The 27,216-nt window shown below is 38.0% G+C and overlaps 2 protein-coding genes across 4 annotated transcripts in view; both read left to right on the top strand.

Moving 5' to 3' along the window:
• The window catches only part of PTPN22 (protein tyrosine phosphatase non-receptor type 22), a 60,421-nt gene extending 52,559 nt beyond the window's left edge, over positions 1-7,862 (top strand). For 2 of the 3 annotated variants that reach the window (XM_045478692.1, XM_045478691.1), the window contains 2 exons: positions 1,413-1,490; positions 7,188-7,318. In XM_045478692.1, coding sequence (XP_045334648.1) covers positions 1,413-1,490; positions 7,188-7,252 — 143 coding nt within the window. In that variant the 3' untranslated portion in view covers positions 7,253-7,318. Of the gene's footprint in view, positions 1-1,412; positions 1,491-7,187 lie in introns of all 3 variants that reach the window. The other variant, XM_045478693.1, reaches the window with a different exon arrangement.
• A 1,633-nt stretch (positions 7,863-9,495) lies between these two features.
• RSBN1 (round spermatid basic protein 1) overlaps positions 9,496-27,216 on the top strand; it is a 48,221-nt gene continuing 30,500 nt past the window's right edge. The window contains exons 1-2 of the mRNA XM_045478694.1: positions 9,496-10,225; positions 20,970-21,643. Coding sequence (XP_045334650.1) covers positions 9,520-10,225; positions 20,970-21,643 — 1,380 coding nt within the window. The 5' untranslated portion in view covers positions 9,496-9,519. The remainder of the gene's footprint in view (positions 10,226-20,969; positions 21,644-27,216) is intronic.

The following is a 27,216-nucleotide window of genomic DNA, read 5'->3' as shown; positions in this document are numbered from 1 at the left end:
AAACCAAATTGTGGCAAGCCAGTATGCAAAGCAGCAATTCCCTTTGATATATTTATTTGCAGAATCCTTTGTCTCCTGTTATAAAAAAGACAATACTCCCTCCTTTTGGCGTAATTGTTTTCTTTCTGAAGGATGTATACAGCTCTCAGCTCATATGCATTATGGTGATGATTGATATGTCCTCAACTTTCTTACCTTCATGCACATCTTATGCATGTCTCTATCCTCAGCGCCTAGCCCAATGCTTGGCACATAAAAGATATTCAATAAATATATATTTTAATAGAATCTGATTGAAATTCATTATGTCCCACAGGGCTTCATACTCAGGTACTTCCACGGAGAGGGAGGTTTTTCTCAAATTGTAACATTAGCCATGTGTTTACAAACATAGATGCAGTCCTCACGCTGCATACTGAAAATGTTGAAAACCAAAAAAGGGTGACTTTTTAATAATTTCTCCCTAACCATATGCTGTTTTTACACAAAGTTTTATAGAAAGTTTATACAAACCTGAAATTATTATTTTTTTCACTGCTAGATAGTGCACGTGCAAAATGTGGACAATGTGAAAACTGGAGTGTTTTTAAAATTGGGCAGAAATTGATACATGAATATATTAGGGTGCTGGGAAGAGAAACATTTTTTATTTTATTTTATTTTTTTAGTGTTTTATTTATTCTTGAGAGAGAGAATGACAGAGCACAAGCAGGGGAGGGGCAGAGAGAGAGGGAGACACAGAATCCAAAGCAGGCTCCAGGCTCTGAGCTGTCAGCACAGAGCCCAATGCGGGCCCGAACTCACGAAACGTGAAATCATGACCTGAGCCAAAGTCGGACGCTTAACTGACTGAGCCACCCAGGTGCCCCGAGAAACATATTTTTAAGCCTATCTATTAGTAGCTAACGTAGCAAAACAAAGTGATATAATAATGTTTTGGGGAGATTCTGGGCCTCTATAATGGGAAAAAGGTAGGCTGGAGAGTGAAGATATTCCAGGAGTAAAGGATGCTATAAGAAAAACCATAGATGAAGTCATGTGGAAAACAAATGATTTAAAAGTGTCTTAAGAGTGATGAGTGCAAAGTAAAATGAAATCAAAAGCCACAATTTGAATCCCCACCAAAGCTGTTTCACAATGTAATGGATGTTATTCCTGAATACTCTGGTGATTTTCTTTAGGGTTGGGCTTTACTATACAATCTGTTTGCAAAGAAAAGATACCCCCGCCACACACACAAAAGAGTTAACCCATTTGTAAGTAAGCACCTGTATTTTGTGGTATTTTATAGTAATATGTTAATTTGGGAGTCTTAATTACTTTGGAGGAAATATTTCAAGTTATGTGTTCTGATAAACAGTAATCAGAGTTTGTCTTCATCTTTTCCCTTACATTTTTTCTTTTGATTCTAGGTGTCTCTAATTCTTCTCCAGCAAACAAGCCTGCAGACTCTGTTCAGTCAAATCGCTCCAGCTCCTTTCTGAATTTTGGTATGTGTGTTATTTTCCAGCACAGTTAAAAAAAAAAATGAACTTTAAATAGGATTCAAGGTTGATATATAGGTTCTTATATCTATATTTTTTTCCATGCAATTTATCTTTTTATTTTTGACCTTAGCTACCTCTTAACATCTTACCTAGGATGGAATTGCCTAGTATAGCAGAAAATAAAGCTAGGTAACCACATGATTATGTTGCCATGTAGTAAATGAATGTGTGACTAGCCAAATGAAGAAATTCTGAGATGCTATGTGACTCTAGTTCATATCTAATCAAAGTTATAAAAAATACATGAGTGTGGTCATAAGAACAACACTTGCCATCTAATTTTATAGAACTCTTTCTATAGTAGGGGCTGAAGCACAATCCTGACAGTTTAAAGGAATTGTTTGCCCCACTGTCCCTAACTATAAACTATAATCTTAAAATGATAATTTTATGGGGTGCCTGGGTGGCTCAGTCGGTTAAGTGTCTGACTTCGGCTCAGGTCATGATCTCACGGTTCATGGGTTTGAGCCCCACGTCAGGCTCTGCGCTGACAGCTCAGAGCCTGGAGCCTGCTTGGATTCTGTGTCTCCCTCTCTCTCTGCCCCTCCCCCACTTGCACTCCTCTGTCTCTCAAAAATAAACATTAAAAAAAAAAAAGAAAAAAATGATAATTTTATATTATTTTAAGCATCCTATTATTCTATATGACAAATTCATGATACTATGTAAGATAGTATCACATATACTATAAATATTTGTAAGGAACGTAGTAATTAGTGTAGGCTATAATTACTAAAAATTATTACCCAAAAAGCAGACCTCCCTCCCCCTCCCCCAGGAAAGGATCTGGGAGCCCCCATCGTACCCTGGGACAAGACCTTGAGAACTGTTGCTGTGTGGTATTGTCCTTATTTGTATGGTCAGAATTGGGTTGCTGCCACATCCAGATTACAGGTAGCAAGAAGACAAGAGAAAAATATGTAAGAGGTGAGATCTCCTCTTCTGGTCTTGAGGTATCGGCCTGGAAGTGGCAACATCGCGTCAGCTCACATTAGCTTGAGAATTTGGACATATGCTTCATCTAAATTGCAAGAGTAGCTGGGAAAAGTAGTAACACTGGGTGGACAGTTGCTGAAATACAATTCTATTCCTGAAGAACCAAGGAAAGGTTCTGGTGGACAGGTAGCAATCCCTGGCCACACCTGGATTATGGTCTCCATTTCACCTTGGCAAAATATCTCTGGATACATTTTTTGGGCTGAAAAATTTTATTTGGGGGCACCTGGGTGGCTCAGTTGGTTTGACTCTTGGTTTCAGCTCAGGTCATGATCTCACAGTTTGGGGTTTGAGCCCTACATCGGGTTCTGTACTGACAGCTTGGAGCCTACTTGGGATCCTCTCTCTCCCTCTCTCTACCGCCTCCCCCACTAGCGCCTTCTCTCTCAAAAATAAACATTAAAAATCTTTATCTAGATTATATTGTCTAAGGTTTAAAATGTTAGAGAAAAAGAAGTTACTATTCTTTTTTTTTTAATTTTTTTTTTTTAACGTTTATTTATTTTTGAGACAGAGAGAGACAGAGCATGAACAGGGGAGTGGCAGAGAGAGAGGGAGACACAGAATCTGAAACAGGCTCCAGGCTCTGAGCTGTCAGCACAGAGCCCGATGCGAGGCTTGAACTCATGGACCGCGAGATCGTGACCTGAGCCGAAGTCGGACGCTTAACTGACCAAGCCACCCAGGCGCCGCAAAGAAGTTACTATTCTTATGAAATCATTTAGTTAAAAAATTCATACAGATTATCATATACCCCATGAAAAAAACACACAAAACTTTGCCTGGAACACAAATGTTCCCTTCCTTCCTTCTTTTCTCTCCATCAGTGATACCACTTGAGTAACTCATGACCCATCTAACTTTACAACAATCTGTGATCTAATATGAAGATAAAATATTGAAGAGCTGCCTCCATAATATATTTCTTCTCAAATATGCTTAGATTTGAATATTTACTTACTTAAAAAGCACAACTCTTTCACTGGCTTTTTTTAATTTGTGTTTTTTAACGTTTATTTATTGTTTTAAGAGACATAGAGAGACAGAGCACAAGTTGGGGAGGGGCAGAGAGAGAAGGAGACACAGAATCCAAAGCAGGCTCCAGGCTCTGAGCTGTCAGCACAGAGCGCAACGCGGGACTCAAACCCACGAACCGTGAGATCATGACTTGAGCAGAAGTTAGATGCTTACTTAACTAAGCCACCCAGGCGCCCCCTTTTTTCTTTTTAATGAAGCAATATAAATTGTAGTAATAATTTACATACAAAAGTTTTTAATTTTGAATAAAAATTCTGTTTATAAACATTTTTATTTTTTCTGAACTGGCCTACATGCAAAAAAAGGTAGCTTGCTGGGGCACCTGGGTGGCTCAGTTGGTTAAGTGTCCAACTTTGGCTCAGGTCATGATCTCACCATTTCTGAGTTCGAGCCCCATGTTGGGCTCTGTGCTGACAGCTCAGAGCCTGGAGCCTGCTTGGGATTCTGTGTGTGTGTGTATCTCTCTCTCTCTCTGCCCTTCCCCCGCTCATGCTCTGTCTCTCAAAAATAAAATAAACAGTAAAAAAAAAAAAAAAAAAAGGTAACTTGCTATTGTTCTAAACTATTCAGAATTGACCAGTGAAAAAGACTGAATGCAGGTATTTCTTTCAGGTTTCAGATACTTGGTACTTACATATTATGTTCTTACTTCTATTCTCAGTTTACTTGGGTTGCAGTCAAGCTACCTGGACTGAATGGATGAGTTTGTGACTATTTGTGTGAAGCTATTTAACCTGAAATATTCTTCCTTCTATTTTCTTTTTTATCACTCAGAGGAGTAAAATGTATATGAACTTGGCTGTGTGCCTCTCCCCCAATTTTTTTTTTATCATCACCATTATTAAATTTAATATTAGTAGTTTTCTTGTTTTTATCTTCTTTTCTTCTCTTCCATACTCACCTTTTCTTCTAGTTCTGGTATGGGTTTTTTTTTTTTTTTTTTTTTTTTTGTGGTTCTGATTGAAACAACACTTGAGTGTTTATGATGTGCCATGCATTGTGCTGGATGCTTTAAGAAATATCTCATCTGACCTTTTCATCAGTTCTGTAAGGTGTACAATACCCACAATTTTGGAAGATGATGGAATTAAAGGTTTAGGAATATTTTTAGTTTTCCATGTTCTGTTCTCCCCTTGCATTTCAAAGCTTTCATTGTTCAATTTGAGTGCCTAAAGTTGTTAATTTTCAGAGTGCCTTGAAAATATACCTTCATCGCAGAAAAGTCCTATGTTGCTAAAGTGATAAAGAGCCGATGTTATCAACCTGCAAATCTTTTTGAAAGGATCCAGAAACAATTTTCATTGGTTCTGCACAATTTCCTTGTCCTCCTTCTTTTGAGGAGAGAGAGGGGGCAGAGAGGAATGTTTGAAGGAGACAGATAAATAAAAGTGATTACTTTAGCTTTTCACGATTGTTTATTAGTTTATTTTCCTAAGCTTTTCAAACAATATCTTAGTAAATTGAGGGCTTTCTGGGCCGAAGTAGAAATATACCTGAGTTTTTTTGTTTTTTTTTTTTGGGGGGGGGGACAAGTGAGCGAGGAGCAGAGAGAGAGAGAGAATCCCACAAGGGGCAGAGAGAGAGAGAGAGAAAGAGAGAGAGAAAAGTGGGGCTTGTGTTCACCTGAAGGGGGGTTCGTGCTCACCAGATGTGGGACTTGAACTCACGAACTGTGAGATCATGACCTCAGCCGAAGTCAGATGCTTAATGACTGAGCCACAAAGGCACCTGAAATATGAGTGAGTTTAATATAATAATTTTGTAAAGCAATAGTGCTTATTTTTCTGAAATTGAAATTTCCCAGTTTTTTTTTTTTTTTTATGTGTGGTAGGTGAAAAGATGTAGACATAGGATATTACTTAAAAAAACTAAACAATTCAAAAATGGGCAAAGGACTTGAAAAGACATATTTCTGGAAAAAGACATATGAATGGCCAACAGGTGTGTGCAAAGATGCTAGATATCACTAATCATCAGGGAAATGCAGAGCAAAACCGTAGTGAGATATCACTTCACATGTGTCAGAATGGCCATTATCAAAGAGACAACAGACAAATGTTTGCTAGGCTGTGGAGAAAGGAGAATCCCATACATTGTTGTATGAATGTGAACTGGCGTAGCCATTACGGGAAACAGTATGGAAGTTCCTCAAAACACTGAAAATAGATCTATTACATGATCTGGTAATCCTACTTCCGGGTATCTATCTAAAATAAGTGAAATCCTTACCTCAGAAGAGGTATCTGCACCTCATGTTCACTGCACCATTATTTACAATACACAAGACATGGAAACAACCTAAGTTTCCATTTGACAGATGAATGGATAAGGAACATGTGTTATATATACATTTCATATATATATATATATATATGCATATTATTCAGCCATAAAAAAGAAGGAAATCCTGCTGTTTGAGACAACATGAATGAAACTTGGGGGTATTACACGAAATGAGATAAGTCAGAGAAAGACAAATACTGTATGTATCACTTATATGTGGAATCTAAAAAAGCTACACTCACAGAAATATACAGTAGAATGGTGGTTGCCAGGGGCTGGGGGAAATGAAGAGATGTTGGCCAAAAGGTACAAACTTCCAGCTGTAAGATGAGTAAGTTCTGGGGGTCTAACATACAGCATGGTAATTATATATTTAACAGTACTGTATTCTATACTTGAAAGTTTAGAGTGAATCATAAATGTAATCACCACAAAAAATGGTACTTATATGAGATGGAGGTCTTATCCAGCCTTAATGTGCTAATCATTTCATAATATATACATGTATCAAATTATCATGTTGTATACCTTAAATTTAACATGTTACATGTCAATAATATGCCAGTAAAACTGGGGGAAAAAAAGGGAGCCTGGTGGCTCAGTCGGTTAAGTATCTGACTTCGGCTCAGGTCATGATCTCATGGTTTGTGGGTTTAAGCCCCGCATGGGGTTCTCTGCTGTCAGCGTGGAGCCCACTTTGGATCGTCTGTCACCCTCTCTGCCCCTCCTCCGCCCTCTCTCTCTCTCTCTCTCAAAAATAAACACACATTAAAAAGAAACTTGGAAGAAAAGGATATTACAATCGATCCTTGAACAATTTGGGGAATAGGTATGCCCCCCTGACCCCCATGTAGTTGAAAATCTGCAAAACTTAAAATTTCCCAAAACTTAACTACTAATAGCCTACTGTTGACCTGAAGTCTTATGCTTATCTTATATCTACCTATCTATCTATCTATCTATCTATCTATCTATCTATCTAGATATCATATGCTGTATTCTTACAGTAAGCTAAAGAAAATGTTCAAGGGTCAACTGTATATGCTGAATTACTAAAGATTGTTATAACCAGGGTTCTTCATCTAATTATTACCATTAGTAAATTTATAAGTGTTCTACAAATTTAAAATGTTATTAGTATTGTTATCATTTGTGCACTAACTTAATTACTGTGCCTTTATAATCTATTATTAATTGATCAAAGATGCTGCCTAACGTTTTGAAAAAAAAATCCATGTACTTGCATACATTATACCATGCTCTAAAATCTAAGTATTCATTTCTATATACTAAAAGACTTTTCCATTTTATTTTTGTTCCCAGGGTTTGCAAATCGTTTTTCAAAACCCAAAGGACCAAGGAAACCACCAGCGACTTGGAATATTTAACACAACTTTGGAATATAGCTGCAAGTGCATCTGGAAATAAAACTACTGGAATACTGCTAGCTAAAATAAGTGTTCCATATTTATAATTTCAACAATGAAGACCCTGTAATGTTTAATAGCAATATTAGAAAAGCCATATTCAAAGACGTGCCAGAAGTTTTACATTTTCATCTCATTTGCATTGGGTTGGAAACTGGAAATAAGTTTGTCACTTGGGATTATGTAGAGAATGCTGGATGCGAAAGTTTTAGAATGGACTTATTTTTCATTTTGGAAGTTATTTTTATTCTACTTAAGTAGAAACTTCAAAATATTTGTAAGAATTGGATCTCAACTGAATGTCTACATTGCCAGATTTTACAATAGCAAGTGTTTCACAAAATCTGACTTGTGGTTGTGGCACAAAATGATACAAAATGACTGCTTGTGACAATGACTATTCCCTGGGAGTTATTTTTGCCTAAATGGAGTATACCTTGCGCATCTTCCCAAAGGTGGAAAACCAGAGTAGTAAGAAAAGGAAACGTTATAATTAAGAGAATAAATAATAATGAAAATAATTTCATATCATATTTCAATAATGAAAATAATAAAAGAATAATGAAAATCATTTTTGTATTTGGATATACCAACTAACAGGATGTTCAACTACATTTCTGGTAAATTTTAACCAAAGTTCTTCAATTACCAAATCTAGAAGAATAATCAACAAAATCGTTATCTTTCGGTAGCATTTTCTTCATTTCAAAGGTCCTGTATAAACATGTGCAACTTACATCCAACCAGTCAGAGGTACTACTAATTTAAAAAATTTTTATTTGGGTGGGGGAGAGGTGAGGGAGGGGCAGGGAGAAAGACGGAGAGGGAGAGGGTGGGAAGGGGGGGGAGAGAGAGAGAGAGAGAGAGAGAGAGAGAGAGGGAGAGAGAGGGAGAGAATATTTAAGGAGGCTCCTGCTGTCACCGGGCTCTGTCTCACAACACTGAGATCAGGACCTGAGAGGAAATCAAGAGTCCCACGCTTAACCAACTGAGCTATCCAGGGCCCCTAAAAATTCTACAAAATACTTTAAGAAAATCTGATTTTTCAAATCTAATTTTATGTAAAGATTCCCGAGTTCCCCTCATGATTGAACTTTTTTTTTGAAACTTAGAAAAGTTTTACTTTCAGAACCTAAAATACTCAAACAGCATTTGTTCTTTAATGTCTTTCATTACAAAGCCAGATGATAGCGCAAATTGATGAAATGTTAACTGTCTATTGAAGTACATTGCACGCAATAGGTGCACAATAAACTGTTTTGTCTTTAAGCTAACTTCACTGCAGTGTTCATTTAGCTGAATCCTCCAGGCACTACTGGCATTTCTGAGTACTTCATTGTAATCAATTATTTCCAAATATCTTTATCAAGGACCAAATATAGGAAGAGAATCTTAGGGAAAATCTAAAGCGCCGATGAAGTTGTGGATGAATTTCTGGGCAGCAACATTGGTGCACAGTGACGATTTTTGGACAGGTCTGCGGTAGACACATTTCTCAAATTTATGCAACCTTACACGTGGGACATGAAAAAAAAATCTTCAAGAAGTTTAAAAACATGGGTTTTCCACCTAGGGACGGATTCAAAATAAATGACGGCCTCTACCTTTCCAGGCATTAGAGGAGATGTGGCTCTAAGGCGAGGTGCGGCGGCGCTCACCAGGCTCCCGGGCAGTTCTCGCACCTGCCTTGTTACGCGGGTACCTGTAACCATGGCAATGCCCACGAAGAGGTTAAAACATGTCTTCACTGCAGCCCGATTAGATTCTAAACCCAAATCGCCCTCGTTTTACGTATGACCAAGTTCCCCTTTCCTCTTCATTTCGTCGCTTGTCCAAGGCTAAGAGGCCGGGGATTCCTCACAAAGGTTTTGAGAGGAACGAATATGAATTTGATAAGTACCTATGGAGCCCACCGACTCCGTGTATAATGACCAAGGGGGCACACACAGACGATAATGGGAACGCGCAGACAGACTTAAAAGCCACTAACATTGTTTCGGCCGTTAAGGCGGTTGGCGGCAACTCTCCGCCCAGCGGCGGTTGCGTCGCAGCCCGAAGCGTGACTCGGCGCACGCTCTCTTTCCGCTCCTCCACTCCCAGAGCCAGGGACGCGGCGGGAGCGCGGGGGAACTACCGCTCCCATGAGGCTCTGCGAGGCCCTGGGTGCTTTAAAATAGAGCTCACTCAGAGAGGCCTGCGGAGAAGCGCTGGGAACTGCCGCTTCCGGCATGTTCAGCTCCGGAGGAAGAACGGCCGAGAAGTGGAGGGCGGGGAAGAGACTCCAATGCCCAGCGGGCCGTGCGCGGGCGGCGCTTGCGCGATACGCGGACGGGGGGGCGGTCGGGCCATTTAAATGTGTGTTTGTGGGTGAAATGGCTGCGCAGGTCGGAGCGGTGCGCGTAGTACGGGCGGTGGCGGCGCAGGAGGAGCCGGACAAAGAAGGGAAGGAGAAACCCCATGCTGGGGTCTCGCCGCGGGGAGTGAAGCGGCAGCGCCGAGCGAGCAGTGGGGGTTCTCAGGAGAAGCGGGGGCGGCCGAGCCAGGACCCCCCTCTCGCTCCCCCTCACCGGCGGCGTCGCAGCCGCCAACATCCCGGGCCGCTGCCGCCAACGAATGCAGCCCCAACCGTCCCAGGCCCTGTTGAGCCTCTGCTCCTGCCGCCTCCGCCGCCACCTTCGCTGGCACCCGCCGGGCCCGCTGTCGCTGCCCCGCTCCCGGCCCCAGGCACATCGGCCCTCTTCACCTTCTCTCCTTTGACGGTGAGCGCGGCCGGGCCCAAGCATAAGGGCCACAAGGAGCGGCACAAGCACCATCACCACCGCGGCTCCGATGGTGACCCCAGCTCCTGCGTTCCGGGCGATCTCAAGCACAAGGACAAGCAGGAAAACGGGGAGAGAACTGGAGGGGTGCCTCTGATCAAGGCCCCCAAGAGAGGTGAGAGCAGGCGAACTACCCCGAGCTCGGGTTCTAGGTCTCCCTTAGGTCCGATATCCCGCCCCTTTAGCACTGAAAGACGCCAACCCCCTGCTTACCTCCTGCTGCTCTACTCCCTTAAGCCCACTGGGGTGGACCCTGGATTTCAAACCGTTGACACAGCCTGACCTACTTGAGGCTTCTCGTTTCGAGGCCGAGCTGTCAGTTACTAACCCCCTTACCCGGCTCTCCCCTCCCCACCCCCGCCCTTCACCCCCAGCCTTTACCAACGTTTGTTTTCAAATTCGCCAGGGTTTCCGCGCCGCGCGGTCCTTGGCGTGGGATTAGTAGCTGGGGTATTAAAAACTGCTTTTTTAAAGTAAAGGCTTGTCGCTAAAATCCTTTCTTCTTGTTTTCTTTGGTGGAAATCTTTAATATAAACTCTCCTCGGCTCCAAAATATTCACGGGTATGGTGTGGGGCTTTAATGAGTTTGAATTCTTAACACAGGTTCCTCGACTCAGGTTGCTTTAGTTTCTGCAAGGTAAAATATCAAACGTAGTTTATAGTGGTTCTTTTTTATCCGGAGGTGAAGTAATTTTTAATTTTATATTAATACTTCTCGATAGAGAGGGATGGGGAAGGTTTTCTGTCTCTTATGATCCTAGGAAATAGGACCAACCGTGCCTCTGAAAAGTGAGAAAAGTGAGAAACGTGCTGTAATGGATCGTTAGAAGGAAGAATTCCCATTGCGATTTATTCTTTCTGGCACACAAAAAAATTGACAATTTATTTAATTCCAAGAGCCCACACTAAAGTCAAGAATACCGAACCCAGGAAATGTAGGACTACCTAACTAAATGTGGAATCTAGAGAAATTAGGTTTACTAATATTGGTGTCTTCCTGTTCCCAAGTACATGGAACATTTATTTGTATTCTCCGCAGAAAGGAGGGGGTATGAAGTTTGAGTATACCGTGTGTTTGTATATGATTTCATATAGTTTGTTAGTTGTATTTCCTCAAGAAGATTTTAAGATGTTTATATAGTCGCATTGGGCCAGATGGGGTATTACATGTTAATGAACAAGTCTTTCAATGTAAAGTTTTCTGAGTCTTGGATTTCTTCCACGTACTTGGTCTTGACTCAAGTTTTTTGTGGTTCTGCGTACAAATAGTGCAGTGTTTTGCAAATAATTGCTCAAAAAATACTTACTGAATTAAATCTTTCTAACTTTGGTGGTATCCAGGTGTTATTATCAGGAATAAAACTTGTGCCAAGCTGACAGGAGTGCCAGTTTCCACCACCAATATGTGATGATCTTGTTCTCTTTTATTTCTCGCCTCATTTCTTCTATGTGTGTGTTTTAACCACACAGATTTGGAGGGAATCTTAGAGATCATCCAATTTAAATTTGTATTGTGGAAGAGGAAACTGTGGCCCAAAGTAGTGAGGCGACTTGTCTAATTAAGTTACAGTTAATTAGTACCAAGTACAAACATTAAAAATTTTTTTCTTTTAATGAATCATTGGCACCACAGGAAGTAGAACCCAGATCTCTTGAATCCCAGTTCAAGCGTCTTCCCCTAGCTGCATGTTGTTCCTTTCTTTTTTTATGCTATTTACTTTTCCCCTTTCCTTGCTTACTCCTTCCCTTTGCCTTGGAATCAGAATGACAGTAGCCAGCACCATCAAAAGTTTCTGACCTAGCCCCTTTTTATGGAGGGATGGTGGTAATTACATGTATAATAAACAACAGGGCGCTTCTCTGAGGACTCACAGGCCCTGTGTTCTTTAAAAAACAGACAAAAACAAACCTTTAACTCGGTGTTGTCTGACAGAACTTTCTCTAGTGATGGAAATGTTCTGTATTTGTGCTTGCTGTACAGTATGGTAGCCACTGGGCATATGCGGCTCTTGAAACAAGTTTTGAAGGCTTTTATGTGGCTGGTATGATTGAGGAATCTCATTTTAAATTTTATTTAATTCTGATTAACTTATTGGACAATGCAGCTTGAAGCATTTGTAGTTTGCCAGTATGTGAAGAGGTGGGTTAAGGTTAAGATTGGGTAATTTAAACATCTTACCTTTTTTTGTTAATTGAAACACAGTAGGCATGTAATGTTATATTAGTTTCAGGTGTACAACACGATTCCCTATTTGTATATATTGCAGAAGGATCACCGTAATAAGTCTAGTTTAAACATTTTAACTTTCTTAAAAAAATGTTTATTTTTGAGAGAAAGTGCCATGCAAGGGCACAGTGAGGGGCATAGAGAGAGAGAGAGAGGGAGAGAGAGAATTCCAAGCAGGCTCCGCTCTGTCTGGGCAGAGCCTGGCTTGGGGCTTGAACTCAGGAACGGTAAGATCATGACCTGAGCCGAAATCAAGAGTGGGATGCTTAACCGACTGAGCCACCCAGACGCCCCTAAACGTTTTAACTTTTGAATGAGGGACTGTTGTATTATATATTCTGCAGGGAAAGGGCTGCGTGGCCATATATACTGGAACGTAGGAAAAAGTATATCTTGTAGCCTTCTAGATACAAGATATACACTGGCATTTTAAAAGTTCTGAGAACCTTACAGAAAACAAACTGATTTACCCTTGTTTAATCCAGGCTTTTGCACACACTTTGATCGATACCTTTTTTTTTTTTTTTTTTTTTGGCTGAACATCTTTATATTTGTTACAGTGGTGTGGAGGAGGCATGCCTCTGGAGTCAATCTAAGTTTAACTTGTGGCTCTATTACTTACTGTTTGATCCTGGGCAAATTACTTTAACCTCTTTCAGCTTCCTGTCTGTACAAAGGGGTTGTAGTACTTCTTTTTACAAGGTTATGCAGATTAAATGGGGCAGTATGTGGAAAGTACTTAAAACAGTATCTGGCTGATATTAGACACTTTTAAAACTGCCTTTTATCATACTTGGTCCTTGAAACAAGTCTAAGATTAATAAGAAGAATGGCTAGACCCTGGCTATTCACAGAGCTAGGTCTTCCCTCCCTTATTCTCAGATTTTCAGAAACTCTCCTAACTTTTTATTTTGAGGTAATTATATATTCACCAGAAATTGCAAAAATAGTACAGAGAAGTTTTTACCCTTCATTAGTTTTTCCAAATGGTTATGTGTTACATAACTATTGTATAATATCAACACCAGGAAATTGACAGTGGTGCAATGGTGTGTGTATAATTGTGCCATTTTATCACCTGTAGATTAGTTTAACCACTACTGCAATCAAGATCCACAACTATTCCATCACCACAAAGATCCCCCCTTGTGGTAATCTCTTGAAAGTCTTAGACACCTATGTTTCTCTCCCTTCCCTTATTCCTAGCAACCACCAGTCTGTTCTCAATAATTTCATCATTTTGAGAATGTTATAAAGGGAATAATACAGTGTGTGATCTTTTGAAGCTTCCCCCCCCCCCCCCCCACTTAGCATGGTGTTCTTCAGATCCATTCAAGTTTTATGTATCAATAGCTCACTCCTTTTCATTGCCCAGTCGAATTCTATGTTATGGATATATCACAGTTTAACCATTCACCTACTAAGGTGACATTTTGATTGTTTCCAGTTTGTGTATTAGAATAAAGCTTCTGTGAATGTTCACATTCAGGTTTTTGTGTGGATGTAAATTTTCATTTCTCAGGGAATGCAATTGCTAGGTCATGTAGTAAATGTATGTTTAGTTTTTTTTTTTTTTTTTTTAAGCTATTACCAAACTATTTTCTAAAATATCTGTACAATTTTACATTCCTACCAGCAGCGTATGAAAATTCCACTTTGTTCACATCCTTGCCAGTATCTGGTATTGTTACTATTTTTCTCCCTATTTATTCTAATAGATGTGTAGTAATACTTTATCATGGACTTAAGCTGCATTTCCCTAGTGGCTAGTGATATTTAACATCTTTTTTTGTCATCATTTGCTGGCCATATATCTTCATCAGTAAGATGTCTTTTGTCTTTTGCTCATTTTCTAATTGAATTGTTTTTTACAGAATTTTTTTGAGAATTCTTTGTATATTACAGGTATGAGTCCTTTGTCAGATACATGGTTTGCAAATATTTCCTCCCACCTTTGTTGCTTGTCTTTCCCTCCTTTAACAGGGAGGTTAGTAGTTAGAGCTAAAGTAAATTTTGTGAGGTCTAATTTACTGATTTTTTTTTTCCCTTTTATGGATCATGTCTTGGTCTCAAGACTCAGGTCTCAAAGATTTTCTTCTATTTTTTTTTCCTCTTCCAATTGTAATTTTTAATGTGCATCTCTGATTCATTTAAGTTAGTTTTGTGTAAGGTGTGAGGTGTTTAGGTCCAGGTTCATATTTTTTGCCTATGGATATCGAATTTTTCCAGCACCTTTGTTGAAGACTATTCTTCTATTGGATGGCTTTTACACATTTTTAAAATATCAGTTCTACTACCTGTTTTTGTATGACTTGTCAAATAAAGATGGTTTTTACATTTTATTTTTTATTTATTTTTTAAATATTTATTCATTTTGAGAGAGTGCGAGAACGAGCACACACGCAAAAGGGGCAGAGAGAGAAGGAGACAGAGAATCCTAAGCAGGCTCCGAGCTGTCAGCACGGAGTCTGACGTGGGGCTCAAACCCATGAACCAGAAGATGGTGATCTGAGCCACATCAAGAGTCACTTGCTTAACTGACTGAGTCACCCAGATGCCCCTGGTTTTTACATTTAAAATGGTTGAAGAAAATCCCTGATGTGGAAATCATGAGAAATTTAAATTCAGTGTCCAGAAATAAAGTTTTTTTGTGACATTACTCCACTCATTCAAATGTATCATCTGTGGTAGTTTTTGCACTGCAGTTTGCCAATCTCACAGATAGATCATTCAGCTGAAAGATGTTCCTTCACACCAGCCCAACTGTACTGAATCCAACTTCATGTATAAGTTAATCACAAATTTCAGATTTCAGATGTTTGGAGTTGCTTATAAATAGTTGAAACAACAATTTCTCATCTCTAAGATGGGAACTAAAGTGAGATTTGAAGAGGTGAAGTGACATGCTTAAGATTTTCTAGTTAGTAAGTGATAGAACTGAATCTAGGACCCCCTTTTTTGTTTTGTTTTTGTTTAAGTTTTTTATTTTAGAGGGCATGCAAGCAGAAGAGAGGGGTGGAGGGAGAGACAGATTCTCAAGCAGGCATCATGCTGAGCTCGGAGCCCTGTTGGGCTCGATCCCACAACTCTGGGACCATGACCTGAGCTGAAATTAAGAGTGGACCCTTAACTGAGCCTCCCAGGTGCCCCTAGGACCCTTTTTTTTTTTTTTTTTTTTTTTTTTTGATTTGTGGTCCACTTCGCTTTTCACTAAGCCCATTTGGATTGTTAAGTTAATAAAGAGATATTAAAATGTTTTTTTATTTCTTGTAAACAACAGGTTCAAGTTTCGGTTCAATTGATAGTTATCTTGGTATTTTGAAACCTGAATTTTTTTTCTTCTTTTATCGCTCATAAAACATAGAACAAACTTGCTCAAAGATTATTTTAAATTCTTGCTTAGTAAATTTATGATTTTAATAATATTTCAATATTTTGTTAAAAAAAAAAAAGGCAAGGGGGGAGTCCATCCCCCTGGCTCTTTTCTTTAGTGTCATTAAATGACAGGATTGCTCTTTTGTATTCACTTGTGAGTCAGCCTTCCTTTCTCACGTTTTTTTCATCTTTGACCAACTGCCCAATTTCTATCACAGGGAGTGTCCCCAAGTCAGACAACTAATTGAAATTTTCTGTGATGTCAGAAAGCTGTTGGCAGGAATTTAAAATCCAAGTTCTGTTTGGTGATAGGAGTGAGGAATTATTTGGGGATTGATTATACAGAGAAGTAAAATAAATAGATAGTCTCATTTATCAGAGCAACAACTTCAGGGACTGATATCTTCCTTACCCACCTAGAGAGGGGATGGGGAAAGTCTATAAGGCATGACATTTTTGCATAACATAAATAATGCCATCTTTGTGATTATGCAGAATTATCATGTAATGGACACTCAGTAAAATATTTGTTGAATGACATAATGCTCCCTTTATTGGAGATTCTTTTAGGTCCTTGTCCTTCTCAAGTTCCATTAATTGTAACCAGGTAATTTTAGTTGATCATCTCACAGGAGGTGTTGTAGAGAGGGGTTGATTGAGAAGGCAGAAAGGAAGAGTGTAGTGTAGTAGTGTATGGGAAAAGTTTGAGTTTTGGAATCCGACAAGATGAGCGTTTGAATGTTGGTTGTCACCCACTAGTTCTGGGACCTACGATAACAGAACATCTTATATCAAGCTGTTTTCTTCTCTATAAAATGGACTTAATATCTACTTCGCTGATTTTGTGTGAGGATTAAAATGAGATCGCATATATGATACCTAACAGATCCTTGGTGAATAATTATTTTCTTCCCTCTTTCAGAGGTTTTTGTCCTTTTATTGGGTTCTTTTAGAATACACTACTACATTGTATTGTAGGTCGGTAATTTCTACCTCTAATTTTGATATCCCAGAGATAATTGCCAATTATTTCAAGGAATGTTATCAAATATCATTGGGAAAATGATAATAATGATGGTGACACTTACTGTGTTTTCAGTAGTGTGATGGTGGTCTTGTATTTATTGTCTTTTTTAATGCTTACAATAGCTCTGTGAGGTAGATACTAGAATTAACATCTTAAGATGAGAAAATTGAAGTTTAAAGAGACTTAAGAGCTTGTCCAGAGCCCTTAAGCAGGAAGCACTAGGGCTGGGACATTAAGCTAGGTCTGTAACTGTAAAGCACCTGCTCTTCTAGCACTGTGTACTGCCTCTGTCGTTCAACTATTTTGGGGTAATAATAGTTAACATGTATTGAGTATTTGTTGTGTTCTAGGACTATTCTAAGTACTTTATGTCCTTTGTTTCATTTACTGTGCACACTGATTTTATGAGGAGGTACTGTTACTTTCCCCCATTTTACCAATGAGGAACAAGGTGCAAAGAAATTAAGTTGCGAAAGGTAATATTTTGAGCGGAGGGTCTAGGGGCAGGGATTCAAATCCAGCCAGCCACTCTTAAGCAGCATAATGTAAAGGGATGGGGGTGGTGGTGGTAAAGTAAGGCAGTGTTATTATAAACATACAATGATCTTTTTAGTCAGGTTTTTATATGAAATGGGAAGGACCCCTAGTAAGACAACAAAGTTTATTTTCAGAAAACTTTAGCCTTTTTTTTATTATGAGTAATAAAATCTAAAAAATTGTACTTGCTTTGAAAATGTATATCCACCATGATTTTTAAGAATTGAGGATATTACATTTTTTTCAGTTCTAGGTATAATTCAAGGGTAAGAATGGTGATAGTAGTTTAAGTTTTGTAATATTTGGAAAGCTAAATATTTTTGCATTAATGAACTTTTTCAATAGTGGTGTTAAATGAGGCTATTTGATAGTTGTTAATTTTAGCACCTATGAGGATTTTATTGGTAGTGTCATGTATTAATCTAGTTATAGTTATAATGACATTTTTTAAGGCAGCAGTTTGTCTCTCAGATAAATGTATCTTCCTTTGTAGACTTACATACTTCTCTTTATATTTACTCTCATAGTCTGATATATGAAAGCTTTCCTTAATCACAGATAATAGAGCAGCTTGGCTCTTTTTCTGTAAAAGAACTGTTGATAAATTTGAGCTTTTGCACTAGAGGGGAATACTCAAAATGTTATTTCCTGAATATGTTCTCTGTTGGAAAGCTAAAGCAATCAACTCAGGAATGGAAAGATTGTGAAAACTTTAGACATTGGTACTTTTTAAAATTGAGATATAACTGACATGTAACATTGTGTAAGGTGTACAGCATATTGATTTGATACATTTATATTGCAAAGACATTGAATTTTAATGTTTTTATTTCAAGGCAGGACAACCTTGACATTCTTACAGTGCAGCAAGGGCTATCTTACTGTAATAACCTTTAACAAGTTTGTATATGTATGTCATTTTCAATTAGTTGTCATCACAATTATTCAAAAGTAAATTTTGTTTATTCATTGAAATTCATTACCTAGTATGACACAAGTAGGCTCCCATTTCTCTGTAAGCAAAGGTGAGCTCTCTATATGCAGCCTTAGATTAAGAATAAAACTTTGAAAAACAGGATTAGCGAGGAGAAGGATTGAAATTTATTTCATATTTAAACTTTTATTATGTTGAAATATGAGATTACAATCAATTTAAGGTCCTTTTCATTTCCCTGTACAGTGGTTTTTTTGATGGGCCATGTTGAAATGTGTTTGGAATAAAACCCACAGAGACTTGGCCATGTTAGAAATACCATTGGTAAGCTGATAGTAATATAGAAAATGTGTTACAATCAAGGCAGCACCTTCTTGGTGTTAATTTCAGTGGCAGATCTAGGTCACAATTCATTTCCTGCATACCAAATACCTCCTCTGAAGCTTAAAATAACAGGATCTATTCAAAGATCTTTTCTTTTCTTTTCTTTTCTTTTCTTTTCTTTTCTTTTCTTTTCTTTTCTTTTTTTTCCCCATGAAATTGCTAAAACATTTAGCAGAGGGTAATTAGAGGACTCTTTGAAAATTGGTCTAACCTTTATATTTAATGGCATTAACATTTAGTTGCTTGGGAGAATTGCCTAAATTACCAATTTTTAATGCGGGAAAAGTGTTTAGATTAATTTTATTTGTAAGAAATAGAAATGACTAAGTGTTTTAACAAATTGTCAAATATTTAGTTGTATATAGAGTAAAAGATGGACTGCTTTTTCTCTTGGCAATTTAAGCAATCCGATTACATGTATAATTTTGGTATATGATCTCAGTTTCATTACAAGTGATGTTTGCAAATGAAGGGTTTTCTTTTTGTTTAAAAACAGATATTAAACAGAATGCAAGTCATTTGGTATCTATACACTAAAGTTTTTGACTTATATTTTCTTTAGAAGTTTTTATAACTTGTAATAGTTGGCGATTTGGAATAATTTTGTATAGAGTACTGCAGCTATCATATTTGCATATTATACCAAATAAATTATTTACTGTAAATTTTGTTGAACTTTTTCTTCCCAGGTGTAGCGATAGGATTAATTGGAGTATCTGTCTTAACACTGAATTACTTGAATTGTGTCAGAAATACTGTTGTTGGGTGGACAAATTCTATAGTAAATACCACATCGAGCTTGAAAGGTTGGTCAGGACTATTTAATCCTAAAGATTTCTTGCTAGATATCTTTAATGTCTAGTAAATGAGAGATGCTATTTTATTTTGGCTTTGTCAATCCATGATGATCCCTTAAAAATTAAAGATGAATTTTTAGTTATAAAAGTAATATATGTTTATGGTAGGAAACTAGAAAATACAGATAAGCAAAAAAGACAGATATTTATAATTCTTCCAGTCTAGATAACTACCATTAACACTTTGGTATTTATTTCTTCAGATATTCTTCTGTGTTGTATATGTGCAAAACATACAGATTTTTTCCTGTCTTTAGGTCTTTTGCCTCTCCCTGGTATATTTTCCCCTAGAAAACATGCCTGGCTTGTTTTATTACTTAGGACTCACCCTAAATGTCACCTCCCAAAGAGAAGTTTCCTCTGCATCTAGAGTAGCTTACTGATACTTTGTTTTTCTTGTCAAACTAGATTGTAAAGTTGAAGAGAGTGGAGATTAGATTGTGTCTGTCTTAGCACCGTATCCCCAGTGCCCAGAAATGTCCCTGGCACTTAGTGGGTACTTAATACACGTGTGTATGTTTACTATAAACATGGAGTCAGATTATACACATGTTAGATGCTCTGGAAAGAAAGGTAAGATCTGTATTTCTTAGATTGTTTATAGTCTAGAGGAGAGGTAGAAGATTAGATATGTGATAACACAGAATGTGGTTAAGAGCTGTGATAGGGAAGTACAGCGCTAACGAAGCACTTGGTAGGAGTAGCTGTCCAGATTGGGTAGAGATGAATTTGTTAGAGCATGCTTCCTGGAAGATTGGCCGTGTAAGCACTTTATAACCTTGTAATCCATCAGTTATTTCATCTATAATATAACTTACAATGGGTGGGTAGTATTTTGTCAGTATGTAATTACCAGAGTTTAATCAATATCCTAGTACTTAGAATAGACATTTAGGGGAGTCCCTAAATAACTGTCATGGATATTTTTGTGTATCTTCAGTTATTTTCTCAGGTAATTTTTCCTTGGGAGTGGAATTTCTGGGTCTGAGAATTAAAACATTTTCAAGGCTTTTGGTGTATATACCCATTTTGGTGGGTGCCAAATTGCCCTTCGTGAAATTTGTACTGGTTTATCCTTCCAGCAACAGTATATGAAAATGCCGAAAAAAGAAAAGTTTATGCCAGTTTGGTAGGCAGAATGGTGTCTTACAGCTTAATTTGCCTTTGTTTGATTTGCCTGTATGTGTCATGGCAAAATATGACAGGCTTCAGTTTAGATTTTACAGTGGTTACTGAACGGATATTCCATATAGTATGGCATATGTGAAATTACTTGGATATTTCCTTTACTTTTGATTGCAAGTCAAATTATATGCTTACATTCCCATTATCTACTTTTTAGCATAGTTTTCAACCCAGAATATAATTGTATTTTAAGATCTTTGTCTCATTCATTTTACAAACATGGCAAATTCAGAGAAACAGAATAGGCCATTTAATTTGAGATCAAGTACCTTAAGAAGTTTGTATGTTAACACTAGGCCTAGCAACTAACTTCTTTTTAATTATTGTGGCCAGAAACACCAGATGAAAATGGTAAAACCCAGAGAGCTGATGATTTTGTCTTGAAGAAAATAAAGAAGAAAAAGAAAAAGAAACACCGAGAAGATATGCGAGGAAGACGCCTTAAAATGTACAATAAGGAAGTACAAACCGTCTGTGCTGGCCTGACCCGCATCAGTAAGGAAATCCTCACCCAAGGACAAATAAATAGCACTTCAGGAGTAAATAAGGAGTCCTTCAGGTATCTGAAAGATGAACAGCTGTGCCGATTAAATTTGGGCATGCAAGAATATCGGGTACCCCAGGGAGTACAAACACCTTTTATGACTCACCAGGAACATTCTATTCGTAGAAATTTCTTAAAAACAGGTACTAAATTTAGCAACTTTATTCATGAGGAACACCAGTCCAATGGTGGTGCACTTGTCCTTCATGCTTACATGGATGAACTCTCATTTTTGTCTCCAATGGAGATGGAGAGATTTTCTGAGGAGTTTCTTGCTTTGACATTCAGTGAAAATGAGAAAAATGCTGCTTACTATGCTTTAGCAATAGTGCATGGAGCGGCTGCTTATCTCCCAGACTTCCTGGACTACTTTGCTTTTAATTTCCCCAACACTCCTGTGAAAATGGAGATTCTGGGCAAGAAAGATATCGAAACAACCACCATTTCAAATTTTCACACTCAGGTAAGATAAAATCGCTGTTAAATTATTTAGTAAATACAGTATCTTGACAGTATTAACCTCATTCTGTTTTGTTTGCACATACCAGCACACTTGATAAAAATTCACGGTGGTAAAGGGGATTCACATTGTTAGTTTATTGCTTTCATCGAAAAGTCTTAATTGCTGAAGTTCTTGGGGATGTGGCTTGTTACTGGGTCTAAGAAATGCTTTATATATGTTGTACATAATTACGAGTCTTTATGGAAAACCAGCTTGAATTTGTGAATCCAGTCTTTCACAAACCAGGTAATGTTAGCGTGGAGGATGTGATTTAGATCTGGTAGCATCTAGGTAACTTTAGTTAAGACTGGCTTACGGCATGATACAACACATGAGGGCATTGACCTATTTATTTGCCAGGTTTTTGCTGTTTTTGTTTCTCTTCTTTCAGTAACTTGTTGGCAGTCTATCCCAGAAACATATCCCATTTATATGACTTGGAAGTGTCACTAGGAAGACCGCCATAGCCTCTGCTCCTTCTGCCTATGCACTGTTGTAGGTGAAGACATTTTCTAAAGCCTTGCTTGGGCAGCTAGGCTTAAGTCAGCAGGGAAATCTCTCCTTCCTAACAGTGGTTTTTAACTGAACATTTTTTTGAATGAAGTTATTTTAGGGTATAGAAAGAAGTAAATAACATGTCCTAGTTTTTTTCTTACTTCCTTTTCTCATAAGAATTGTGAATATGAATGGTCAGCTATAAGTTTGTATCATAGATGTAAATTCTATGCAAGTTTAGTGGAGAATATTTGGCTTTTTAGAGATTTATGATTATATAACCTGTTTTTTCAGGTTATCTAATAATTTGCGGCCATTCTTTTCCTTAAGACTTTTTTTTTAGGTAAATAGACTGTTGCATAATAAGACTCTCAGCTGCCTGCCTGCATTAGAGTGGTTTCAAGCCACTTGGATTTATTTGAAACCTCCTCTAACTTGAATCTTTTTAATGATTCTTCCCATCCTTGCCTCCAGTGAGGGGAGTATCCAGTTTAGATTCATGAGCTTCAGAATTTCTCTAATTGAAGTTCTCTCTGCAGTAGAGAGAGCAGGAGCAGCCAATCTGGAGAGGTCGCAAGATGGGGCTGCCCAAGATGTTGGAACACGATGTGCAATAAAGGGCTTCGTCTTGGATTTTGGCCTTGTTACCACAATCAGGTACCGAAGTGCTGACTTTTGTAGTAGATTTTCTTTTTACTTTTACTTTTTTTTTTTTAAAGGAGTTTTGCCCTTTGAAGGTTAAGAATCCTATTTTTATAAATATTGTAGAGAAGGGACTGAAAACCGTTTTCCTGATATAGGCCATAATCCCCATAAGTCCCTATTTAACAAAGAAAGATACTGCTGAGAGCAGAATTAACATGCTTCATCACTTTTTTAGTTTGGAAAATGCAGCAAATTTTCTCTTACTGATAGACCAACAAGCATATTTGAGAAAGAGGCCAGAAATTTGGGTGAAAAAGTCTTGGCTTTGTAATGGTAACTTTTTAACTTTCATGTTAGTTTATAGTGGATCAAGCTTGTCAATAGTACCCAGTCTAAATAGTTAATGAAAAAAAGTATCTCTAAATATTCCCTGCTGATTTTTGTCCTCCAATTTTTTAAAAATGGAGCTGAAATTTAAATGACTGTACCAACAACTTACCTTGAGATTTACTTTGGACTTATAAAATAACAACTTCTTAAGAACATACCAGATTATTATTAAATTAGGTATCATTAAGCACTTCAACCACGTAAGAATATTGAGGACTACTGAATAAGTCTTGTGCAGTGGTAATCCTGGAACTTAATTCTATTTGTGAATTTTCAGTCATTGGAGGAGAAATATGGGGTGGCTATGGGAGATTGAAGTAGTCCATGAAACTTGAAATTTGCACCTGTCAAATGTTTGGCAGATGTTAGGATGGCAGCTAACCCAGTAGTTAAAATGAATCCAGCAGTTCATGGTTTATAGAAATCTTTTCACATTCACATGTGAATATTTGAAATGACCTATGGTATAGGTAAGCAGTTTAATCTCTGTTTTCCTCTGAAGAAACTGAGGCTTTGTTACCCAAGTTCATGTAGCTAGTAAGTAGAAGTGAGGGTACTAACCTAGGCCACTTGAAAAACATGCCTATCATTTTACCATAATTCTTTATTTCAGCCGTTGGAGAAGAGACGAGTGCTTTTATTTGTCTAACACTGTAGTTAGTGAAATTAAAATATCCCAGTTTAACACAATATTCAAAAAGCTATTAATTTTTAATCAGTACCTTTAGGTTGTTGAGAATTAAGTGAATACCTTAAATATTTTGGACTTCTTTGTTTAATAAAGTCTTGAGAAGTTCTGTGAAGCCTCTTAAATTGAAGATACTTTTTTGTTATCTTAGTTTTTGGAAGTTATATAGTTTAAATATGTAGCCATAATAATTATTTATGACTATTATTTCAAGATAGTTTATTCAGCAAGCATTTATTGAGAGCATACCATGTACTGGACATTTTGTTCTTAAAAGGACTAATTGATGAGCTCATTCTAGTGGGGGAGATGTATAGACCAAAATTATAATACAGTTTGCTAAGTACTAGAATAGAGGTATGCATAGGGGAAACCTTGTGATACGGGGAGCACAGTTTGTGGTATTACCTAACAGACTTAAGGTGATTAGAAAAGGCATTTTAAAGCATGTGATGCTTGAGTAGAGTCTTGAAAGAAGATTAGTACTTAGCTTAATAAGGGCATTTTAAGCAAAGAGAAAAACAGCCTAGGCAAACACACAGAGGCATTAGAGAATGTGGTACTTTCAGGGAGCTTGACATGGCAAGAACACATGTTGACCGTTGAGGGGGGGTGGTGGGAGTTAAGACGAGAGACAAGATCAGGATTGTGAGGAGTTTTATGTGATATGCCTAAAGAAGGTTAGCACTTTTTTCTAAAGGTAATGGTGAATCACTGGTGAATTTTAATAGGGGAATGCTATCGAGTTATGTTTGCCAAGATTACACAGTAATGTCTTCACATGGGATTGAGGAAGAGAATGAGATTGGAAGCTAGAAGACTTGTTAGATGACTATGATAACCAGATCAGAAATGATTGATGTCTAAACTGATATTGACATTGAGAGGAAGGAATGAAATTTGAGAAATAATTAGAAGATGAGATGAATTGAATTTGGTGAGGGAGGATAGAGTCTTAAATATGGTTTGGATAAGTGGGCAGATGGTGGTTCTGGTCACAAAGTTAATACAGACTTGAAAAAGCTAGTTTTTAGGGGTGGAAGCAGTTGATGAGTTCAGGTTGAGATATTTTGTGTTGGAGGTACCTGGGAAGACTAAAGATTATAGATGTCTATTAGGTAGTTGAATATATGGATCTAAGATTGGGAGACGTGTGTAGGCTGGGGATGGAGCGGTCGGATCCATTAGCATATAGGTGATCCAGGGACAGCCTTAGAATGGAAAAGAGATGAAGCTGAGAATGAAATCCTGTGATGCGCCCACATGTAAGTATGAGGAACGTGGAAAAGAGGTCAAAAAGAAGGAGCGGTAGAAGGAAGATTTAGGATACAAGTTTTCTGGGTTTCAAGAATGATGGAGAATTAAGTATCGCGAGATAAGGATGAGAAAATGTCAAGTTGCTCAATTAGGAATCTTCTTGGAAACCAGTGCTTGTCAAGACCAATGCTTTGCAAACCATGGCCTAATATTGTAAATGATGGGGCTTTTTGCTCTGTGTATGAATTTGGCATCACCAGGGAGCTTTCTAGAACTGCAGACTCTCAGATTCCTGCCCACATCTTCTGAATCAGAATCTGCATTTTTGCAGGTGATTTATAGACCCATTAAGGTTTGGGAAGCACTACTTTAGAACTTATCTGCACTAGTTTGAGGAAGTAAAATGTAGGTTTGTTTTGTGCAAGAATAATTCTAGCTCCTGTTATTTTTATATTTTTAAATTATTGTAGTGGCAAAGTGAGGATGCACATAAAGGTGTTTTTTCTTTTCATATTCTATAAAACTCATATTCTAACACCAAAGGAGGTAAGTTCATGATAAGTACCTAGTGCAACACCAAACTTATCCTCAAATTTGATTACTTAACTCTCAGCAGTTGATACAGGATAACTTTGTAAATTTGTTTCTAATCTGAAGAACTACATGTGTATTGACACAGCATGGTATTTTTATAATTCTGTAGGATTATTCAGATCTAATTAGGTTTTTTTTTTTTTTTTTTAAGTTTATTTTGAGAGAGAGAGCATGTGTGTGTGTGCACAGAAGAGCGAGGGAGAGAGAATCCCAAGTGGGCTCTGTGCTGACACAGAACCCGACACAGGACTTGAACTCCTGAACCGTGAGATGATGACCTGAGCCAAAATCAAGAGTTGGACACTTAACAAACTGAGCCACCCAGGTGCCCCAGATCTAATTAAGTTTTAGTCATTGGCTAAATAACAATTTGATCAAAAAGTTTGTGGAATCTTTTAGTGAATGGAGAAAAATTAGTGTCCACTTAGAATATGTTTCTCCCTAAAATATATATGTTTTAGGAATAAGTATAATTTATGATTTTTTTGCTTTGGTGTTATATCTTATAATTATTGGCTTTTTATTTATTTTTTATTTATTTTTTTCAACGTTTATTTATTTTTGGGACAGAGAGAGACAGAGCATGAACGGGGGAGGGGCAGAGAGAGAGGGAGACACAGAATCGGAAACAGGCTCCATGCTCTGAGCCATCAGCCCAGAGCCCGACGCGGGGCTTGAACTCACGGACCGCGAGATCGTGACCTGGCTGAAGTCGGACGCTTAACCGACTGCGCCACCCAGGCGCCCCAATTATTGGCTTTTTAAAAAACAAAAAAAAAATTTTTTAGTGTTTATTCATTTTTGAGAGACAGTGCAAGCAGGGGAGGGGCAGAGAGAGAGGGAGACACAGAATCCGAAGCAGGTTCCAGGCTCCGAGCTGTCAGCACAGAGTCCTGATGCAGGGCTCAAACCCACGAACTGTGAGATCATGACCCGAGCCGAAGTTTGGACGCTCAACTGACTGAGCCACCTAGGCGCCCCTTTAAAAACTTTTTTAAGGTTTTAAACTTTGAAGTGTTTTGGTTCTGTAATAAGTATATAATCCTTGGCTCCCCTCCTTATAAAAATCCTATGGCAGTTGATAAACTGATTAAAAATTAGAATAGTCTTCTAGTCATCTTATGGACCAACAGGATTGTAGAGTAGGTGGGCGCCATTTCCAAGCGTTCATTTTATAGATGAGGAAGGTCACATTTTGATTGTGACCTTTCCCAAGGATGAATAGTGGTAGATCTTCAAAGAAGAATTGTTTTTTCTTCTGTCACTGAATGGAATTAAATCCTACAGGTGAGGGTAAGCAAGTTTTATGTGTATATAAAATGCAGATTTTGATTTTGTAGGTCTGGGTGGGGCTTTATAGTCTGCATTTCTGATGGGTTTCCAGATGTTTCTGATTTTGCTGGTCACAGACCAGCAAGGCTATAGATTGTAAATTCTGTACATGAATTGCAAGCCAAAGCAACAA

Source organism: Leopardus geoffroyi, chromosome C1, assembly GCF_018350155.1.
Source record: "Leopardus geoffroyi isolate Oge1 chromosome C1, O.geoffroyi_Oge1_pat1.0, whole genome shotgun sequence".
NCBI lineage: Eukaryota > Metazoa > Chordata > Mammalia > Carnivora > Felidae > Leopardus > Leopardus geoffroyi.
Note: the sequence above shows the minus strand (reverse complement) of the source record. Positions and strands in the feature narration are given on the sequence as shown.